The following is a 19,140-nucleotide window of genomic DNA, read 5'->3' as shown; positions in this document are numbered from 1 at the left end:
GACTAAATTCATGAAAGGATTTAGGAGGCCTTTTCTTTTTTATCTTTTTTGGCCATGCTGTGTGGCTTGCAGGATCTCAGTTCCTCAACCAGGGGTCAAACCTGTGCCCGCTACAATGCAAGTATAGTCTTAAACACTGGACCACCAAGGAATTCCCTAGGAAGACTTTTCTCTGTTTGCAGTTCCTATGATCTTTTCTGGGTGTGGGTTTGAGGCTCTGTCAACATGGCTTTCACCTTTTTATACTTTATGTTTTAGAGTTGTGTCTGGTTTCTGATTCCATCTGCTTCAGCCATATTGTAGAATATATGACATTCAATAAACTAAACTATCTCCTTATTTTCTATATTTCTGATCTTACTCCTAGAGATGTATCTATTTGTTCAAGATTCATTTTGTAAAGTGTTTTTATCAAGCATTTACCCAAAATAGAGCCAAAGACAGATTTCAGGGCTAACTTAAATCTAGAGTACTGCCAACAAGCAAAATGGTTGAAGTGGGATCTTTTCCCAAAGTCTGTTTATACAGAACTGGGGAGACATTTAGGGGATAAATGCTAATTCAGTATCATTAGTGTCTGTTCTTTATCAAAGACTGATTAAATTCATTAATTCATGTCTGCATTAAATACTTACTAAATGCTTACTGTCTGCTGGGTGTTTTGAATACAAGAATGCTTAAGGAAGGATTCTTCCCATCTCGGAGAGTCAGGTATTACACTTTGGTACTAATACATTAGCAATATAAATGAAGTAGACTGAGGAATTATGTTCCTGATCAGTTCAGTGCAGTTCAGTCGCTCAGTCGTGTCCGACTCTTTGCGACCCCATGAATTGCAGCACGCCAGGCCTCCCTGTCCATCACCAACTCGCGGAGTTCACTTAGACTCACATCCATCGAGTCAGTGATGCCATCCAGCCATCTCATCTTCTTTCATCCCCTTCTCCTCCTGCCCCCAGTCCTTCCCAGCATCAGAGTCTTTTCCAATGAGTCAACTCTTCGCGTGAGATGGCCAAAGTACTGGAGTTTCAGCTTCAGCATCATTCCCTCCAAAGAAATCCCAGGGCTGATCTCCTTCAGGATGGACTGGTTGGATCTCCTCACAGTCCAAGGGACTCTCAAGAGTCTTCTCCAACACCACAGTTCAAAAGCATCAGTTCTTTGGTGCTCAACTTTCTTCACAGTTCAACTCTCACATCCATACATGACCACTGGAAAAACCATAGCCTTGACTAGACGGACCTTTGTTGGCAAAGTAATGTCTCTGCTTTTCAATATGCTATCTAGGTTGGTCATAACTTTTCTTCCAAGGACTAAACGTCTCTTAATTTCATGGCTGCGGTCACCATCTGCAGTGATTTTGGAGCCCCAAAAAATAAAGTCTGACACTGTTTCCACTGTTTCCCCATCTATTTCCCATGAAGTGATGGGACCGGATGCTATGATCTTCGTTTTCTGAATGTTGAGCTTTAAGCCAACTTTTTCACTCCCCACTTTCACTTTCATCAAGAGGCTTTTGAGTTCCTCTTCACTTTCTGCCGTAAGGGTGATATCATCTGCATATCTGAGGTTATTGATATTTCTCCCGGCAATCTTGATTCCAGCTTGTGTTTCTTCCAGCCCAGCGTTTCTCATGATGTACTCTGCATATAAGTTAAATAAGCAGGGTGACAATATACAGCCTTGATGTACTCCTTTTCCTATTTGGAACCAGTCTATTGTTCCATGTCCAGTTCTAACTGTTGCTTCCTGACCTGCATATAGGTTTCTCAAAAGGCAGGTCAGGTGGTCTGGTATTCCCATCTCTTGAAGAATTTCCCACAGTTTATTGTGATCCGCACAGTCAGAGGCTTTGGCATACTCAACAAAGCAGAAATAGATGTTTTTCTGGAGCTCTCTTGCTTTTTCAATGGTGCTGATGTTCCTGATAGGAGATGTATTATTAGGGGACTTCCAAAGGAGATATTCAAGCTGGACCTTAAAAAATGAGAAGAATTTTTTTCCAGGTGGGAAGAGAATGGAGGCAGTAAATCAAGGCAAAGTCACAGAAGCATGAAATGCCCAGTTAGCACAAAATTGTGACTGGAAAATAGGGCATATGTGGTGGTTTAGGGAGAAGTAAGAGATAAGATCAGAGTATGAAGGCCTATTTTCAATGCTGTACTTAGGAATTTATCATGAGAGCAGTAACAAGTAATAATTATATAGTATTCAGAAAGTGTTAACTTATTATCTGAGCAGTGGTGAACTACTAAGCTCCTAACTGGAAAAGAAGAGATATGATAAACATGGCTTTTAGGGAACCTTAGCTGTAGTGAAAGTAGAGATTAGAGTAGCAGAGTAGAAATAGATAAGAAAAGTAGGACTAATTGAAGAAACATAAGAATTCTAATCAGGAAAACTTGGTAACCAATTTGGGTTTAGTCTGCCAAATGTATCTGGCCAGTATCTATTGCCTATAGGGGAATTTGTCTGAGTTATGAAGTAATTGCTTTGGAAAAACCTAAAGGAAAGTTATCTACCTATTATTCTCCCATTACTGTTAATATTTTCTGATTTTTCTAACCTATTTAATGGCCACAGAAGTTAGAGGTGATGATCATGACAGTAGTGACCAATAGAGCTCCTGAACCTCATCTGATATCTGGGATTTCATCCCAGATTACTGGGAGCCCTTGACTAGGAGGATCCAATCAATGATGGAACTACTCAGAAGCACCACGTGGTGGCAATGGTGCTGCTGTGCACACTCGGGCAGCACGGCAGTCTCAGGGTAGCAGTAGAAGCCTTTGTGGAGCAGGGAATACATTTACCAGTCATAAAAACCTCCTAAAAACTGTGAATTCAGTGTAGCAGGAGAAAGTAGATGACTTGTTTTTAGTAGAGAGCAAAGTCATTTGCAAGGATCTGAAGAAGAAACAGAGTGAAGCAATTTGTATTTCCCCAGGGTTTGCTGGCAGCCGTACATACTCCTTCTAAAAGTAATGAAGAATTGTGTATTTTGTGACTTCCCTGGTGGTACAGTAGATGAGAATCCACCTGCCAGTGTAGGGTTTGATCCCTGGCCCTGGAAGATTCCACATGCCACACAGCTGCTGAGCCCATGCTCTAGAGCTCACGAGCCACAACTAACCAAGCGCACACACTGCAACTACGGGAGCCCATGTGCCCTAGAGCACGTGCTCCGCAACAAGAGAAGCCACTGCAGTGAGAAGCCTGTACACTGAAACTAGAAAAAATCCTCACGTAGCAAGGAAGACCCCACTCAACTAAAAATAAATTTTAAAAAATTTTTACAGAAAATAAATATATATTTTGGAGAGCGCCTTACTTACCTGATACTTTGCTAATCAAAAACCTTAGACTAAGCAGGTTTCTTCTTCATCTGGAGAAATAAACATCAGGAGCCCCATAAGCAAGAGGAGCCTGTTATCTTGAGTTGAAAACAGTAATGGCTTACAGGCTTTCCGAGGGCTCTTTCTGTGGGCCCATTTCTTCTAGCAGGTTCTTCGTGGCGATGGAGCTTTAGGTACCCTGTCACTGTCTAGAATGGCAGCACCACGAGGGCTGTATCCCCAGCCTATGACAGTGCCTGGCACATAATAGGTGGTCAGCAAATAGTTAAATGAACAAATAGATAAGTTAATGAGTTAACTCTGTGCTCTCCCTGTTATAGATAAATGTTCAAAGAATCCCCAAAAAGGAAGAGACCTCACAAGCCAGAAATCAGACATTTTTATATGGACTAACTCTTATGCTAATTTTTTTTCTCTTAAACAGTAATCTTTATTTTTACACAAAGCAGTATAAAATGAGGTAGTTCTTCAATGTGTGACTTGGAGCTCGAAAATCCACCCTGAGTATGAAAGAGCAACCCTTTGCGACCCCATGGACTGTAGCCCTCCAATCTCCTCTGTCCATGGGATTTCCCAGGCAAGAATACTGAAATGGGTTCCCATTTCCTTCTCCAATCATGCTAACTGTAAATACCAAAAAAGTACCTTAATTATTCCTTCACTCCCTAGCATTAAAAGAAAATAACTAACTTCAAAAGACCATCACCATTGGGAATTTCCTGATGATTCAATGGTTAAGACTCTAAGCTTCCACTGCAGGGGGCATGGGTTCGATTCCTGGTTAAGGAACTAAGATTTTGCATGCCCTGCAGCATGGCCAAATAATTAAGATTTTTTTTAAAGACATCACAGTTGGGACTTCCCTGGCAGTCCAGTGGTTAAGACTCTGTACTTCCACTGCTAGGGGATACTTGAGAGGGTTTGAGGAATTTTTCTTCCTCCTCTAACATTGTTTTGAAATAATTTCATGGGCATTAATTGTGTGAATATGGTCGAGTTAAAAGGTGTTCAGCCAGAACTCATAATTCCATACAAGGTGATTTCAGTTCCCATGCTAAAATTAATTGGTTTGACATATTCTTGCTTTCTGGCAAGTTTCTATTATAAAAGCATGTGACTTTTTTGGTTTCATTTTCTTGTGTCTGCAGCAGAGGGATACCATGCAAGATAACCTACTAAAGCTCCAGCAGGAAATGGCCGAGCTGGAAGCTGTGTTAGAGCGGCACGGGAGCCAGCCTTCCCACAGCTCTGCTTCCCTCACAGCTGATTCTCGTGGCCCAGAGCACCTGCTAAATCTAGAGCAAGACACATCAGAAAGAGGTTTGTAATACTGGCCAATCTCTGTTACCTTAAGCAAAATTCTTCCCTCTCTAAGCCTTTATCTCTTTCTGAAAGGTATGAACCCAGAACCAGTATTTTATGATCTTTGCTCAGCATGTATTTGCTGAGTCACGTGGTAGGAAGTCTTACAGCCTTACTTCTAGTTCCTGCTTTCAACTAATTTGCCATTCAGAGGGACCAAGAGTGTTAGTAAGTGTTGCTTTCTGACTACCCACAGTAAGAAAATGCCATGGGGGTGCCCACAGGGACCTGAATGTCATGGGGCAGGCTGGAAATAGGTGACCCCATAATTTTAGAAAGCTTACTAAAAACCACTCAGACTTACTTCTTATAACACTGGTGTCAGATCACAAAACTCTATTTAATGTACTTTTTGGTTTGTAGAGAGAGATGTCTATACATACTTCATGAGCTTTCCAGTTGGCTCAAGGGTAAAGAATCCACCTGCCAGTGCAGGAGACAAAGAGATGCAGGTTTGATCCCTGGGTCAGGAAGATCCCCTGGAGAAGGAGATGGCAATCCACTCCAGTATGCTTGCCTGGGAAGTCCCCTAGGCAGAGAAGCCTTGCGGGCTTCAATCCATGGGGTTGCAAGAGTTGGACACGATTTACATACTTTAGGAACTGCACCTTGATCCACAGAAAGCCCAGTTATTCATGACTGTTATCACCAAGACAAGAGGAGGCATTTGGAGTAACCGGGCAGGTAGAGTTGTTCTGAGCTGGAAGAAGTGAGCACTGACCTGAGGAATAACCTCACATAAATGAAAGTGAGATGAAAATCTGAATTTTAATTGGAAAAGGCCTGTGAAAGACAACATATCAGTCACTGTTCTAAATAGAAGCAAATATGTAGACACACAGACAAAATGCCAGACACAGGCCTGGGTCCTAGGGGAGAGCTGGTGCTTAGGAACTGGCAGGTATGGTGCTCCCACAGTGCTCTTTACAGCTATCTCAGTGATAGCCGTCTAGCTAACTTAGTGTTAAAGTCCCTTCTTCATTGCTCCTTTCATCAGTGCTACAGGGGCCAAAGGGCCTTCATTTGAGTCTTTCTAGGAACTCTACTCTTAATTATTCAGTAGAATGGCCTTGATTGTAGAGTGTGCCTTGCAGTGTTTTTATGTTCAGAAACAGTAGCTCATGGATGAGAAGCTAGGAACTCTGTTGCTATGGCAGTGGTTCAAAATGTATTTCCTTAAATACATTCTTTGTAACTTTATCTTCATTTAGTTCACCTCCCAGATAACGAAGCCCAAAATCTCTAACCCATCACAATTCTCTTTGATGATTTCACCATCTTCAGTCTAAAAATAGATGACTTTCAGTTTTAATGCACCAGATACAAAATGTTATTGTCTGGTTTTGAATATGTCTGTAAATTTGTTATCTCATCTTTGTGGGGAGGGTGTTTATTTTTTCCTGAAGATCTGTACACAAAATTTTTTTTTTTTCCAAATTTGCTATAGTTCTATATATTCTGTTTTTACTATGAATCTGACAAACTGAAAATTTCTTCCGAATCTCTATATAAAATATTTTTCTTTAGAGAAAGCTTTTATTCTATCCTTTGTAATAAACGTATTCATTGGTCTGCTTTCTTATGAAATTATAACGTCCTCAGAAGGTAGTGGGTAAATATTGAGAGGAGGGGAGGAGAGGATTATGAGAAGTTCCCCATTAAAAAAAAAGTTCCAACTCCGCAGGGAGTGTCTGCCATGACCACTTTTATTTGCATAATTTGAATATGTTGTTCAAAATGATGAAATGCTACTTCTCAGGATCACCCATAAACACAATATTTTTTAATCATGATTTTTAAGTCCCTGATTTTTCCAGCCCCATTTTACCCTTTTAGACTGTTACTTTTTTTCATAGCCCTTATTAACTTTTAACAATATCTAATTTGTCTTGCATATTGTTTAGAGTTCCTTATTACCTCCCACTAGAATATAAGATCCATGTGGGCAGAGAACCCTTACACCTGTTCCTGGAACACAGTAGGTACTCAATAAATATATTTTTTTAATATATTTATTTATTTAGCTGTGTTGGGTCTTAGTTTCAGCAACAAAGTTGTGGCACACAGGCTTTCTAGTTATGGCTCTTGGGCTTACTTCATGGCAGCGTGTAGGACCTTAGTTCTCAGACCAGGGATCAAACCTACTTCCCCCCTCGTTGTAAGGTGGATTCTCAGTCACTGGACCACCAGGGAAGTCCCCTCAATGAATATTTTAATTCACTTGATTAAAACTCTGAAGCCCAGGGACTTCTCTGGTGGTCCAGTGGCTAAGACTACACTCCTAACACAGGGGACCTGGGTTCAATCCTTGGTCAGGGAACTAGATCCCACATGCCACAACTAAAGATCCTGCTTGCCACAACTAAGACCCAGCTCAGCCAAGTAATAAATATTAAAACAAACAGAAAACAAAACTCTGAAGCCCACTCTAGAGTTACTGAAAGAAAATTTCTGGATATGGATTTTGGAGTTTTGTGGATTTAGTTATGAAACATTTTGAGCATCAACTTAAGAGCTTAAGTTTTGTTTCTTTTTCCCTCTTAAATTGGTGTGATTCTAACTGAAATTCAAGGAAACTGTTTTTTTGGCCACCGTGCCGTGGCATGTGGGATCTTACTTCCCCTACCAGCGATCAAACCCACGTCCCCTGCATTGGAAGCATTGGAAGTCCTCATGCAGCTTCTTATCCTGGGAAAAGGAGTTCTGTTTACCTTCAGCTGTATTAAAATAACTTGTTTTTTAAATAAATGTTTTATTTTTTAATAACTTTAGATTTCCTGAAAGGAGCAATGATAGTACGGAGAGTTCCTGCAGGAACTCTACCCCTTACCTAGTTTCAGGTTCTCCGGATGTTGTCATCTTGCATTACCATGGTACAATTGTCAAGACTAAGAAGTCAACATTAGTACATTACTAGTAGTGAGTGAAACTCGACTTAATCAGGTTTCACAAGTTTTTATTTAAGATTCAGTATTCTTAAAGATGATGAAAGCTCCCTTTCTAAGGTGTTTATATCAAATGTCCTGTCCTCAGCCTAGATATGCCCTACTGTTTATCTGAGGGTCATCCCCAAGTCTACATAATATTTTTGTGCAAATGTGTATTCTTAACCATTACAAATTATGTGTACTTCCCTCTGCAGGTAAAGCTATTTCATACCATGCATTTTGCTTTTTTTTTTTTGCTTTTTGTTTTCTTCCTGGCTTACCTGTCATTCGTAAAGCAAACATTAGCATTTGTAACATCATAGTCTATTATAGCTGAGATAATTTTCAGGTACATCTGAGCTTTGTTGTCCTACAGTACATTCATTCGTGGACACTTAGGGCTTATCACAAGTCAGTATCTCTTTCCTCCCTCTTCATTGTCTTTTCCTTTGATTCTTCCCAATACTTTGCATCAGTGCTTATTAGTACCTAATAGGCAGTCAGTAAAATTTATTAAATGTTTGGTCTGACCCATACTCCCTACCCATGAAGAATATAACTAATGTTAAGATCCACAGATGAAGGAATGATTTTGGGGAGATTACAGTACTATTCCAATACTTGGGCACTGGATCCCTGCTTTTATGGAAAAAGGATTAAGGAAACAGAAGTGCAGAAACATTTTTCCGTTTTTTTTTAGGTAATACTGAGTTATTGCATCCTAACTCAGGGTAGCTTATTTTCTTTGTAGTTGGGCTTTATTGTAGTGAAAAGAGGAACTCGTATGTTAACTGTCCAGGTGATTGAATGACTTTTTACTTATTTTTTTTTTTCCACTTTCCAAGGACCCAGCTATACTTCTTTTTTTTTTTAAACTTTATATAATTGTATTAATTTTGCCAAATGTCAAAATGAATCCGCCTGAATGACTTTTTAATATCTGTGTTTGTGTCTAAGGCCTTTCCCTTCCCACTCTTTCACTTTAAAAACAACCAAAAAAAAAACACAAAGAACCTTTTCCAGTGGTTAATTCTGTTGGATTTGTTTCCTTAGAGACTGCACATTACCTTCTATCAGTGATCACCCTATATTTAGGTGGAAAATGATGCCTATATTAACAACACTTTACTTTCCAGTTGAAAGAAAAACCCGCTGGTTTATGGTTAGACCCTCCTTCGTTTCAGCACCTTACCCCCAGGGTAGGGTTCTTGTGTTCCTAGAAAGGCACAGGTCCAGAAAAGATGATTATAAAGGAAGCTATAAATAATGTATTTGAGGATTAACTCAGGAAATCAATGATTGTTTCCCCCCAGGCTACTCAGTGTCTTAAAAAATAGTTTAATTAATACAGCTCTTTGTTTACATTTTTCTGTCTAAATTTATGGAGTTTGGCTTTCCTATAAAAGCTCAAAATAAATTACAGTTGTCAGTGACTTTGTAATGGATAGAAGACATTTGTAATGTTTAAGTATTTGTTTTTGCTTTTTAAATATTTCTGCCTTTAAGCCACTTTCTAGAAAGAAGTGGCACAATAACACATTTGGAGGAATTAATAAATAAAAAGGATATACTAACATGCCAGAACTTCGCCTTGGGTCTCTTCTGTGTTTTTTCCTTTCTTGTACCAGTTCATTATTAGTTCCATATATTACTTCTAGGTTCCTTATCAGTGGGCACCTTGAGTTTTTCGTTTGTATTGGTTTTTCAGTTTATTATTTTCTTAATAATTGAAAATGTGAAGCAAAATGTCACCTCTTTTCTTTCTCATCTAACCCCTCCCTCATGTTTCCACACACATGTAGAAGCTTAAACCCCATCCTATACAATCTTTGATGTGGAGGCAAATAGGGATGGAAGAGGGGTGTGCTTTGTGCTTTCTAGTACTTTCTCTTCCCTATTATATGAGAGGATTTGAGTGTAGTTTGCAGCAGAGATAAAAATTCATTTCCTATTCTTGTTTTCTTATCATTCAGGGTCAAAAAATATACATATATGATTTTTTCAACCTTGTCTCAGCTGGGTATCTTTATTTACCCAGTTTTAAAGTGTTCTTTTTTATTGTCATTATTATTTTTTAGTCATTTAGTTCCATTTGGTGCAGTATTGCTTGTGTTTATAGAGTTCTGTCTGGTATACCTGTTTAAAAACCAATTTGATTGTCACAGATTGCTGCTTTTGAAAAAAATCAATAATCTCACGTAAATGATCACCATCAAGACAAAGCAGTAAAGTTGATTTCTTTGTTTTTTCATTCCATTTAAAGCAATATTAACTTCAGAGAAAAGTAGAGACTATTCTAGAAGCCAGAATCCTGAAAGCCTCTCTGCTGACAAGTTTCCAGTATCTCTGGATAGTTCTACCAATAAAAATAAAGAACCAGGAATGGAAAGGTAAGAAGTAATAAATATCAAGTCTGGGAAGCTGAATAGCACCTGTACTGACATTAAACTCCTATGTTAATTTTTTTTTGCCATACTTTCTCTAGGTTTTTGTACATAGACATTTCTAACCTCTCATTGCCCTAGGACACTTCTTTTGTTTAATTTCATGTTGGCTTTTTGGACCTATACCAGGCATGAGCTACAACATGAGGCATGCACAGTAGATCTACCCCTTCTCGATGTTGGAATAAAATAGAGAACTAGCGAGGGGTGGGAGGGAAGGAGGTTCAAGCGCAGGGATATATGATTCACTTCGTTGTGCACCAGAAACTAGCAACAATGTAAAGCAATTATACTCCAATTTAAAAAATGTTAAAAAAAAAAAAATATATATATAGAACTAAAACCTCAGTAAGCCTGGAGGCTGAAGGTAGATTTCTCTAAGGCCATACTTGCCCTCTTTGAAGTTTTTGCCTTCCTAGAGAAAGTTTAGCTACTGATTTACCCCAGTAAATATTCAGAATATTTTTTAAGAGATGTTATTCACATCACTATTGATATAAGACTATGAAACACTACCTAGTTTTAAAAGTACCTTCATTTGATCTTAATAACAGTGAAAATAAAAGGACAAGTTCTGGACTATTATTCCAAATTGATAGTCCAGTAAAGAGTCTCAGAACTGATAGAATCACACATCTCACCACTCCAAGAAAGAAAGGGAATTCATAATGTATAGAGCTTCTACCAAATATACGTCTATTTCCACTTATCTAACTGGGAATAGTGATATATTGTCAATAATGTAATCACACCATCTTTTCCAAACCTCTTGAACTGAACTGAGGATATATTTTTGAGGCTGGGATGCTGGCCTGGTGGCTGTGATAGAGAGTGAAAAGATTGGATGTCCATAGGCACTGAACCCATGTTTAGAGGTAATGACCTCATTGCCATGCTTTATCCAGCTGAGCTAATCACCCATTTAATATTTAGATGAAATATTCCTCTTCCTCCTTCCCCATCCCAGTGTACCCTCCTGAGACTTCTTTTAAAGAACCTACACATTGATTGAACTTCATCCCTCTACTAGACTCTTGAGCAACAGTTCAGGTCTTGTTCATCTTTAATCTGTAGAGCCTAGCTTTAATGCCTGACTCATAGTAAATACCCAATAATTGTTTGAATTAATTATCTGATCTCTGAGGCCCTTTAAATCTGTAGGTAAATATCTTATTCAGCAAAGTTCTAAACACCTGGAAGAGTATAGTAATTACAATGTACATGTGCTCTTCTAATGATACTTTATAGCTGATTTTTGTTTTTAGAGTGATTTTGGACATTGAAAAGGCAGGAAGTAGGGATGGTTCTATGAATATTGCTAAAATTGGGTAGAAAGAATGAGTATAACAATGTCAAAATCAATTTTCTATTTTCATGAGAGCTGATTCTCATACATTCATTTGAAATAGTGTATAGAATATGAGTGTCAGTGGATAATTTGCTGAGATTTGCTGACCTGCTTTTAAACAGCTAGGAGATATCCTGCCTCAGACCAGAACCTAAGGGGAGATGTTACATGTCAGCCCTGACATGTTGGCAGACATCATGAATCCAGTCTCCTAGCCATCTCTTGTGTTCTCTTTCGCTAGTCATTCCCAATCTCCGTGACAGTGAGCTGTTTCACTTATGCCTTGGCTGTTCAGAAAGTGTGATTAGTCCTTTCACAAGCTGCAGCAGTGGTTTTCTGCTTTCTTCCTTTTTTCCAGGTCTTCCCCTTCTAAATTCCAGTTGTCGGATAATAGGTGGTATATGCACAGCTCAAGGAGTCTTCAGGACAGAAACTGCCCATCTCAAAAGGAGCCCATTAATGTTGCTGACATGGAAGAGCAACAGCTGGCTAAGCGTGAGGCCCAAGATTTAATGGGGTCTTTTTTGCCAAGACAAGATCAAGGTAATATTTCATCTGCTCTGGTGGAGAAAACACTTTTATTTTACTCTGAGTCTTACCTAAAGACATTCTGGGTGAATCAACTTTCTAATGTAGTAGTCTATCATGAATGCATCTGTTATATGTAAACCCGTTAGAAAAATAGCTTGAATGTTAATCCAAGTGGAAAATTATTGCCACTGTTAATCTGTCTATATTGGTTTAACTCTAACAGTTTTGAGGATGAGAGAGTTCTTGGTACTGTCTAAATATTTTACTTCAACTGTTAAATAAGAGTTCTAGGGCCCTAGGGTAAAGTTTTAGGCCTGTCCTTTATTGAAAAATGAGTCAGATCTCTAAAGTAAGCTCTTGTTTTATGAATTAATGAATATAAATTGCTATATATCTTATGCCTTATAAATCACTATAACTGAAAGTTGTGTTTTATGGCTTGTAAATCAAGGTTTTAATCGGTAAAGAAAGTTTTAAATTAATCCTCAAAAACACATTGTCATAAAAGGTGCTCTTAGGCACCTAAATGTATTTGGCCATATTCACTGGGGTCTTTTTAGTAATCTCATACATTCTACTCAGCTGTGCTTACTTGCTGATGTAGTGACATTTTCTGAAATGTTTTGGGGATGGTGTATTTTTTTAATTTGGTAATGATAGCTGATAATTTATTGAGTGAAAAATTTAATGATACCATCGTAAGTAGCTGTCTCATTTTCAACCCTTTTTCCTTCCTTACAAAAGTATTAATATGTTCAGTACCAGATGGTTGGAGAATATAAGTAATAAAAAAGCCATTTCAAACTACCTATGTTCTTGTCATCAATAATGAAATATGCTATATATCTTTAGTCAATTTACATAAACTTTAATTTTTTAATAAAAAATCATGATCAGTATTTCTTTGCCATCTTTAATATAGCATGTGTTTTTTTTTTAATTTAAAAACATTTTGATTGTTTTTAGTCAACTATTTGTATTTTTTTTAAGTTTCACTGATATAGGCAGTGCCAAAATCTTCACAAACAGTCCAAAGATTAAAGTATACATTTGCTTATAACTGAAACACTTTTCTGTATACCTGAAACTAATACAATGTTGTAAGTCAACTATATCCCAATATAAGATAAAAACTTTTTTGAAGTATACATTTGAATCAAAACCATCCCCTAAGAACTAAAATAGATAAATGACAGAAATTATAGAAAGCAGGCTTTATAATATTGCATCTAAGGGATTCTTAAGATACAAACATATTTCATGTTAAGACTGAAATAAGGTAGCATCTTAAAAATCAATGGTATCTTAGACTTCCCTGGTGGTTTGGTAAAGAATTTGTCTGCCAGTGCAGGAGACATGGGTTCAGTCCCTGGTCTGGGAAGATCCTACATGCCTCAGGGGAACTAAGCCTTTTTACCGGTTATTGGGCCTGTCCTCTAGAGCCCAGGAACCACAACAGTAGCCCCCATTCACAGCAAACAGAGAAAAGCCCAAGCGGCAATGAAGACCCAGCACAACCATAAATAAATAAATAAACATAATTCCTTTAAAAAAAATGGTATCTTTAAAAATTTTTAAGTTTATCTTTAATTGTGGTAAAAATACATAAAATTTACCTCAACCATTTTTAAGAGCTCAGCAATGTTAAGTATACTCCCATTATTATGCAGTAGATCTCTAAAATTTTTCATCTTGTAAAACAAATTCTGTACCCATTAAATAGCAACTCCCTTTTCTCCCTCCCCCCATTCTCTGGGAGTCAGCATTTTACTTTCTAAGAGTTTAGCTATTCTAGATAGCTCATACAAATGGAATCATGCAGTATCTATCCTTTTGTGACTGACTTTCATTTAGTATACTGTCTTCAGCATTCATCCATGTTTGTAGCATGTGACAGGATTTTCTTTAAAAACCACTGTCTGAGGGACTTCTCTGGCAGTCCAGTGGTTAAGACTCCATGCTTCCAATGCAAGGTGTTCGAGTTCTATCCCTGGTCAGGGAACTGGGATCCCACATGTCAAGCAGCATGGCCAAGACGAACTAAAAAAAAATTAACACAACTAACAAACAAAAAAACTGTGTGTTTGTATCACATTTTCTTTAGTCATTTATCCATTGAGACATTTGGGTTGCTTCTACCTCTTGGCTATTGTGAATAATTCTACAATGAAGGTGCGTGTGTACATTTCTCCATTTTATTGTAATTCAATGGAATATGTGATGAGTAAGGACTCCATTGTGATGGATGTGGCATGATTTTTTAAATCTCATTATTGGACATTTAGTTTGTTTCTAAAACTTTACTGTTATAAACATTGTTGCAGTGAACCTTCCCATGACTACACTTGTGCAGACCTCTTTAATGTCTTTAGGATACATTTCTAAAACTAGAATTGTTGACTGCAAGTATAAACACACAAAGCTTTTGCACGTCGTGCCAGATTTCCTTTAGAAAAGTTGTCACTTGGCACATCTACCAGGTGTTATTAATGTACCCATTTTTCTCTTAACTAACTTAATCTTTTTAATTCTTAGCAGACTAGATGTTATAATTTAAGATACATGGCCATATAGATTAAACTTCTTTCTTCATTCCTTCCAGAGGGAACCCCTTACCTGAAATCTGGAATCAGCCTCTTCTCTCATGAACCCGAGTCTGATCCCTCTGAAGACAGAGCCGCAGAGCCAGCTCATGTTCACAGCATGCCACCCTCAGCCTCTGCACTGAAATTATCCCAATTTCGAGTAGAAGAAACTACCAAGAATCCAGCTGCTGCTCACATTACTAATACTACACGTTGTAACCTGAGGGAAGAAAGTATGAGCAAAGAGAAGCCAGAAGTGATATCTTCAACAGAAAGAAGCAAGAAAAGACTTTCTATGGTGGCATCAGGCTTGACCCCAAAAGAACTTGTGAGTGTCTCCAGATGTGTTTCCCTAATGACCAAGCCTTCATTAACATTCTGCAGATGGTTTTAAATGGGTATTAACTGTAAATAACCTATAGGAAGAAATCTAGCCAACAAGCTCATTTCTATGTAATTTAATTTCCATTACTAATTTCTAAAAATTCATACCTAGATAAAACTATAGCATGAGTTACTTTTGTATATATTTACTAAAGGAAATAGTTATTAAATATTAGCAGAAAGGTTAGAGTGTTGAGTATGATACAGAGCTTTTTTAATTTTAATTTTCTTTCTATTGAAAAAAACAAGTAAGTATAAGGCATCTTTTTCCTACCTTGAGTGAACTTACCAGCATGATTAAATTTCAGCTGATTCTAAGCACATCATCAGATAGTAGCATTTTTCGATTGCTTATTTATTTTTATCCTGGCTTATTACATTGTTTTGATGTTGTTATGTTGAGATTCTATTATGATAGAATACACACAACATGAAATTTACCTTCTTAACCATTTTTAAGTGTATAGTTCTGTTAGTGTTAAGTTTATCGCATTGTTGTGCAACCAATCTCCAGAAGTTTGTTCATCTTGCAAAACTAAAACTCTATACCTATTACACAATAACACCTCAATCCCCCTGGCATCACCATTCTACTTTCTGTCTCTATGAATTTGACTATTCTTTGTTGTTGTTGTTGAGTTCTTAGTCATGTCCGACTGCAACTCCATGGATTGCAGCACACCAGGCTACGCTAGGACACTTCACTATCACCCGGAGTTTGCTCAAACTCGTGTCCATTGAATCAGTGATACCATCCAACCATTTCATCCTCTGCTGTCCTCTTCTCTTCCTGCCCTCAATCTTTTCCAGCATCAGAGTCTTTTCTAATGAGTCAGTTCTTCACATCAGGTGGCCAAAGTATTGGAGCTTCAGCTATTTTCACTATTGAAAAGATTCAATAGTGGATGTCATTTATTGCATGCAGAGAAATGATTCACTCATTCTTAAATGAGGCCTCCCAGGAGGCATTCATGGTAAAGAACCCACCTGTCAATATAGGACGCATCAGAGATTCAGGTTCAATCCCTGGATCAGGAAGATCCCCTGGAGGAGGGCATGGCAACCCACTCTAGTATTCTTGCCTGGAGAATCACATGGACAGAGGAACCTGGCGAGCTATAGTCCATAGGGTCACAAAGAGTCGGACACAACTGAGGCAACTTAGCATGCACACACTCATTCTTAAATATCTGTCTTGATATATCCTTCCTGGGATAGAAGCCATTTCTCATCCTAGCTTGTTGATAGGTTAGCAGCTCCACCTGATCTCTGTGGCCAGATGTGTCTCACTACCAAAATGGCAAAAAGTAAGCTATGACTGCCCTAGTAGAGACAGTGAATCTCATCAATAATGCAAGAAGTCTCACCTCATAACCATGTGCCCAGAATAGCTGTTTGCTCTAAAAATTCATACGTATGTCTGATAATGTTGCTTTTAGTCTTTTGCCAACACATTTAAAATTCTCATTTATTCGTTGAAAATTAGCATTTCTTATTCCTTTGTTTTGTGAGATCAGCTTTTCACAGGAGGCTAAAATGGTGTAATCTTTCTTGCCCTGGGCAATCCTGAACTGCATATTAGATTCTAAGTGGCTTGGGTACTGTTGTCTTTAAACAAGCAAAGAGGAAAACTTTTCAGCTCTATTCAGACTTGCTGAAGTGTAGTAAATTTATTATGAAAGCTTCTGACTGTATTACACATGATTAATTCTGAAGCCCATATTAAGATGATCTTTTCAGCAGTTGCTCTTCTAACTGAACACTGTTTCAAGGCTGGGATTTCAGCAATTAATCAGTTCAGAATTGCTAATGATCCTGGCAGAGGGCAGTGGGAAAAGGGGGAGGATATCATTAACTTCTCCAGCTTGTCTTTTTCAGTGCCCTGTGGCAGTATGGAGTGAGGCATCATGAAAGAAAGTTGCTGGGCCTCCATTGCAGTCTCGTGGCACCCATAAATACTGGCGTGGGTGGTGATGGCTAGTCAATGATGACCCTTAGTAAACAAAATTATTTACCAAGCAGTAGCTGCTAATTACGTCAGCTGTGTCCATAATGGATCTGGTTAATTTCTTTTACTGCCTATTGATTTTTTTATTTGGTCGCTAGATAATAGCTCAAAGGCTCTAGATTTCTTTTGAGGAGAGTGTGTGTTTCTTCCAATCCTTCTCCTTAAGAGGAATTGATAGATTTGTACTAACCTTTAGAAGCATCTTGAGTTGACTGTTTTGAAACTGTCACCAGGGTGAATCTAGTTCTTTATAAGCCACTTATCTGAGCATAACTTTTTGTATAGGCTAGTTACCCCTCAGTTTATAAAGTATAGACTCATAAATCTAAATTATAGTATAAAAGGGTGTCACTCCACAAAGAAACTGTCTTAGGGAATCAAATGATATCTTCATATCTGTTATTAAAGGGAAAATTAATATTATTTTGAATCTTTGGTTATAATTCTATGTCTGCTAGCACAGACTACATCAGAATTTCTTCCTCTGATTTGTACATAATTTTTATTAAATTACTACTTATTTTCAGACTTCATTTAGAATAAAAAGGGTGTACTTTTTATGAGAAAAAATGGAAATTCAAAACTGGGATAACTAATTCTCAAGCTGTGTACTAGAGGTAATTTATTATAATGTAATATTTGGTTTGGTTTCAGATGCTTGTGCAGAAATTTGCCAGAAAACATCACGTCACTTTAACTAATCTAATTACTGAAGAGACTACTCATGTCATTATGAAAACAGGTATACCAAGAGCCCTTACAGAATATGCTATATCTGTTGTGTAAAGCTACATGAAGAAATGGGAGTATTTGTTAAGCATAGCATGAATGATCCTCTTCCAATAGTCAGTAAGTTGTTACCTGATGAAAGAAAAATAATAAGTTTTGCTACTTCCTGAACCTCTTTTGAACTGTGGTGTTGGACAATACTCTTGAGAGTCCCTTGGACTGCAAGGAGATCCAACCAGTCCATTCTGAAGGAGATCAGCCCTGGGATTTCTTTGGAAGGAATGATGCTAAAGCTGAAACTCCAGTACTTTGGCCACCTCATGCGAAGAGTTGACTCATTGGAAAAGACTCTGATGCTGGGAGGGATTGGGGGCAGGAGGAGAAGGGGACGACAGAAGATGAGATGGCTGGATAGCATCACTGACTCGATGGACGTGAGTCTGAGTGATCTCCGGGAGTTGGTGATGGACAGGGAGGCCTGGCGTGCTGCGATTGATGGGGTCGCAAAGAGTCAGACACGACTGAGTGACTGAACTGAACTGAACTGAACCTCTTTTATTTTGGGTTAATATTGGAGAGTGATAAGCCAGAACGATGAATCACTTCTAGTCTACCCTGCCTGGACTACACTGTGTGAGGGCTTTTTGGGTAGGACAGAGCCCAAGTCCTAGAGAAACACATGGGGCAAAGAGGGGAATGAGTAGAAGTGAAATCTACTTATTCAAAATCTAGGTGGTTGGAAACCCTGGCTCCATGTCCACTCCATGTCCTCACTCCACTCCAACTCTAGTTTCAGTGTGGTTGAGAGTTTTTCAGGAAACAAGTCCAGTTATTGCTCTGAGATAGCCTAGCATATGAAAAAGAAAAAAGAAAGGAAAAATTCATTTGTCCAACACCTTCCCCTTTTAAAATCTTAAGTTCCACTTATGTGATGACAAGGGAGACCTCAGAGGCTTTTAGTTGACTGTAAGGTAAATCTGAGTAAACATTTCAGGGCCACTAACAAAGCTCGTTTGAAATTGGGCCTTACTGATACAACCCTAACACCAGAGCAAGTGAGGTGATGATCCTGACACCCCCCGCACACACACAACCCCACCCCCTCTAAAGCGAGCTCTGGAAGATACATGCTCTGTTTTGAGCACCATGCTTTCTTTTCACACTGGTCCCTGACAACAGTTTATCCAGAGGTAGATGAAGGGAATGGGGAAAGGGAATTCAGAGCAATGTCATTTGAAGAAGAAATGAAGAAATAAGAAGACCTAAGGAAACAAGACAAGTGTCTTCAAATATCTGAAGAATCGTTGTCTGGAGAAGGAGTTAGGCTCACTCATGGGCTCTAGAAAGCAAAGACGGGTTCCTGTGGCAAACAGAAGATGCAGGTTGAAGCACACCTCTTAAAAACTGCCTAACAAAACGGATTCTCTAGTCCTCTCGGGTTTTCTGTTCATACAACTGTAGGTTCT

General features: G+C 38.4%; 1 protein-coding gene across 10 annotated transcripts in view; it reads left to right on the top strand.

Annotated features, from left to right (window-relative positions):
• BRCA1 (BRCA1 DNA repair associated) overlaps positions 1-19,140 on the top strand; it is a 71,998-nt gene that overhangs the window by 36,253 nt on the left and 16,605 nt on the right. For all 10 annotated transcript variants that reach the window (XR_011463466.1, XM_070366833.1, XM_070366831.1 and 7 more), the window contains 5 exons: positions 4,505-4,676; positions 9,909-10,035; positions 11,796-11,980; positions 14,571-14,881; positions 17,600-17,687. Coding sequence is in view for 9 of the 10 variants with exons in the window: in XM_070366833.1 (XP_070222934.1) it covers positions 4,505-4,676; positions 9,909-10,035; positions 11,796-11,980; positions 14,571-14,881; positions 17,600-17,687 (883 nt within the window). In the remaining variant the exon portion in view is untranslated. The remainder of the gene's footprint in view (positions 1-4,504; positions 4,677-9,908; positions 10,036-11,795; positions 11,981-14,570; positions 14,882-17,599; positions 17,688-19,140) is intronic.

Source organism: Bos mutus, unplaced genomic scaffold, assembly GCF_027580195.1.
Source record: "Bos mutus isolate GX-2022 unplaced genomic scaffold, NWIPB_WYAK_1.1 CTG215, whole genome shotgun sequence".
NCBI lineage: Eukaryota > Metazoa > Chordata > Mammalia > Artiodactyla > Bovidae > Bos > Bos mutus.
The sequence above is the reverse complement of the archived record's forward strand: the minus strand, read 5'-3'. Positions and strand labels throughout refer to the sequence as shown.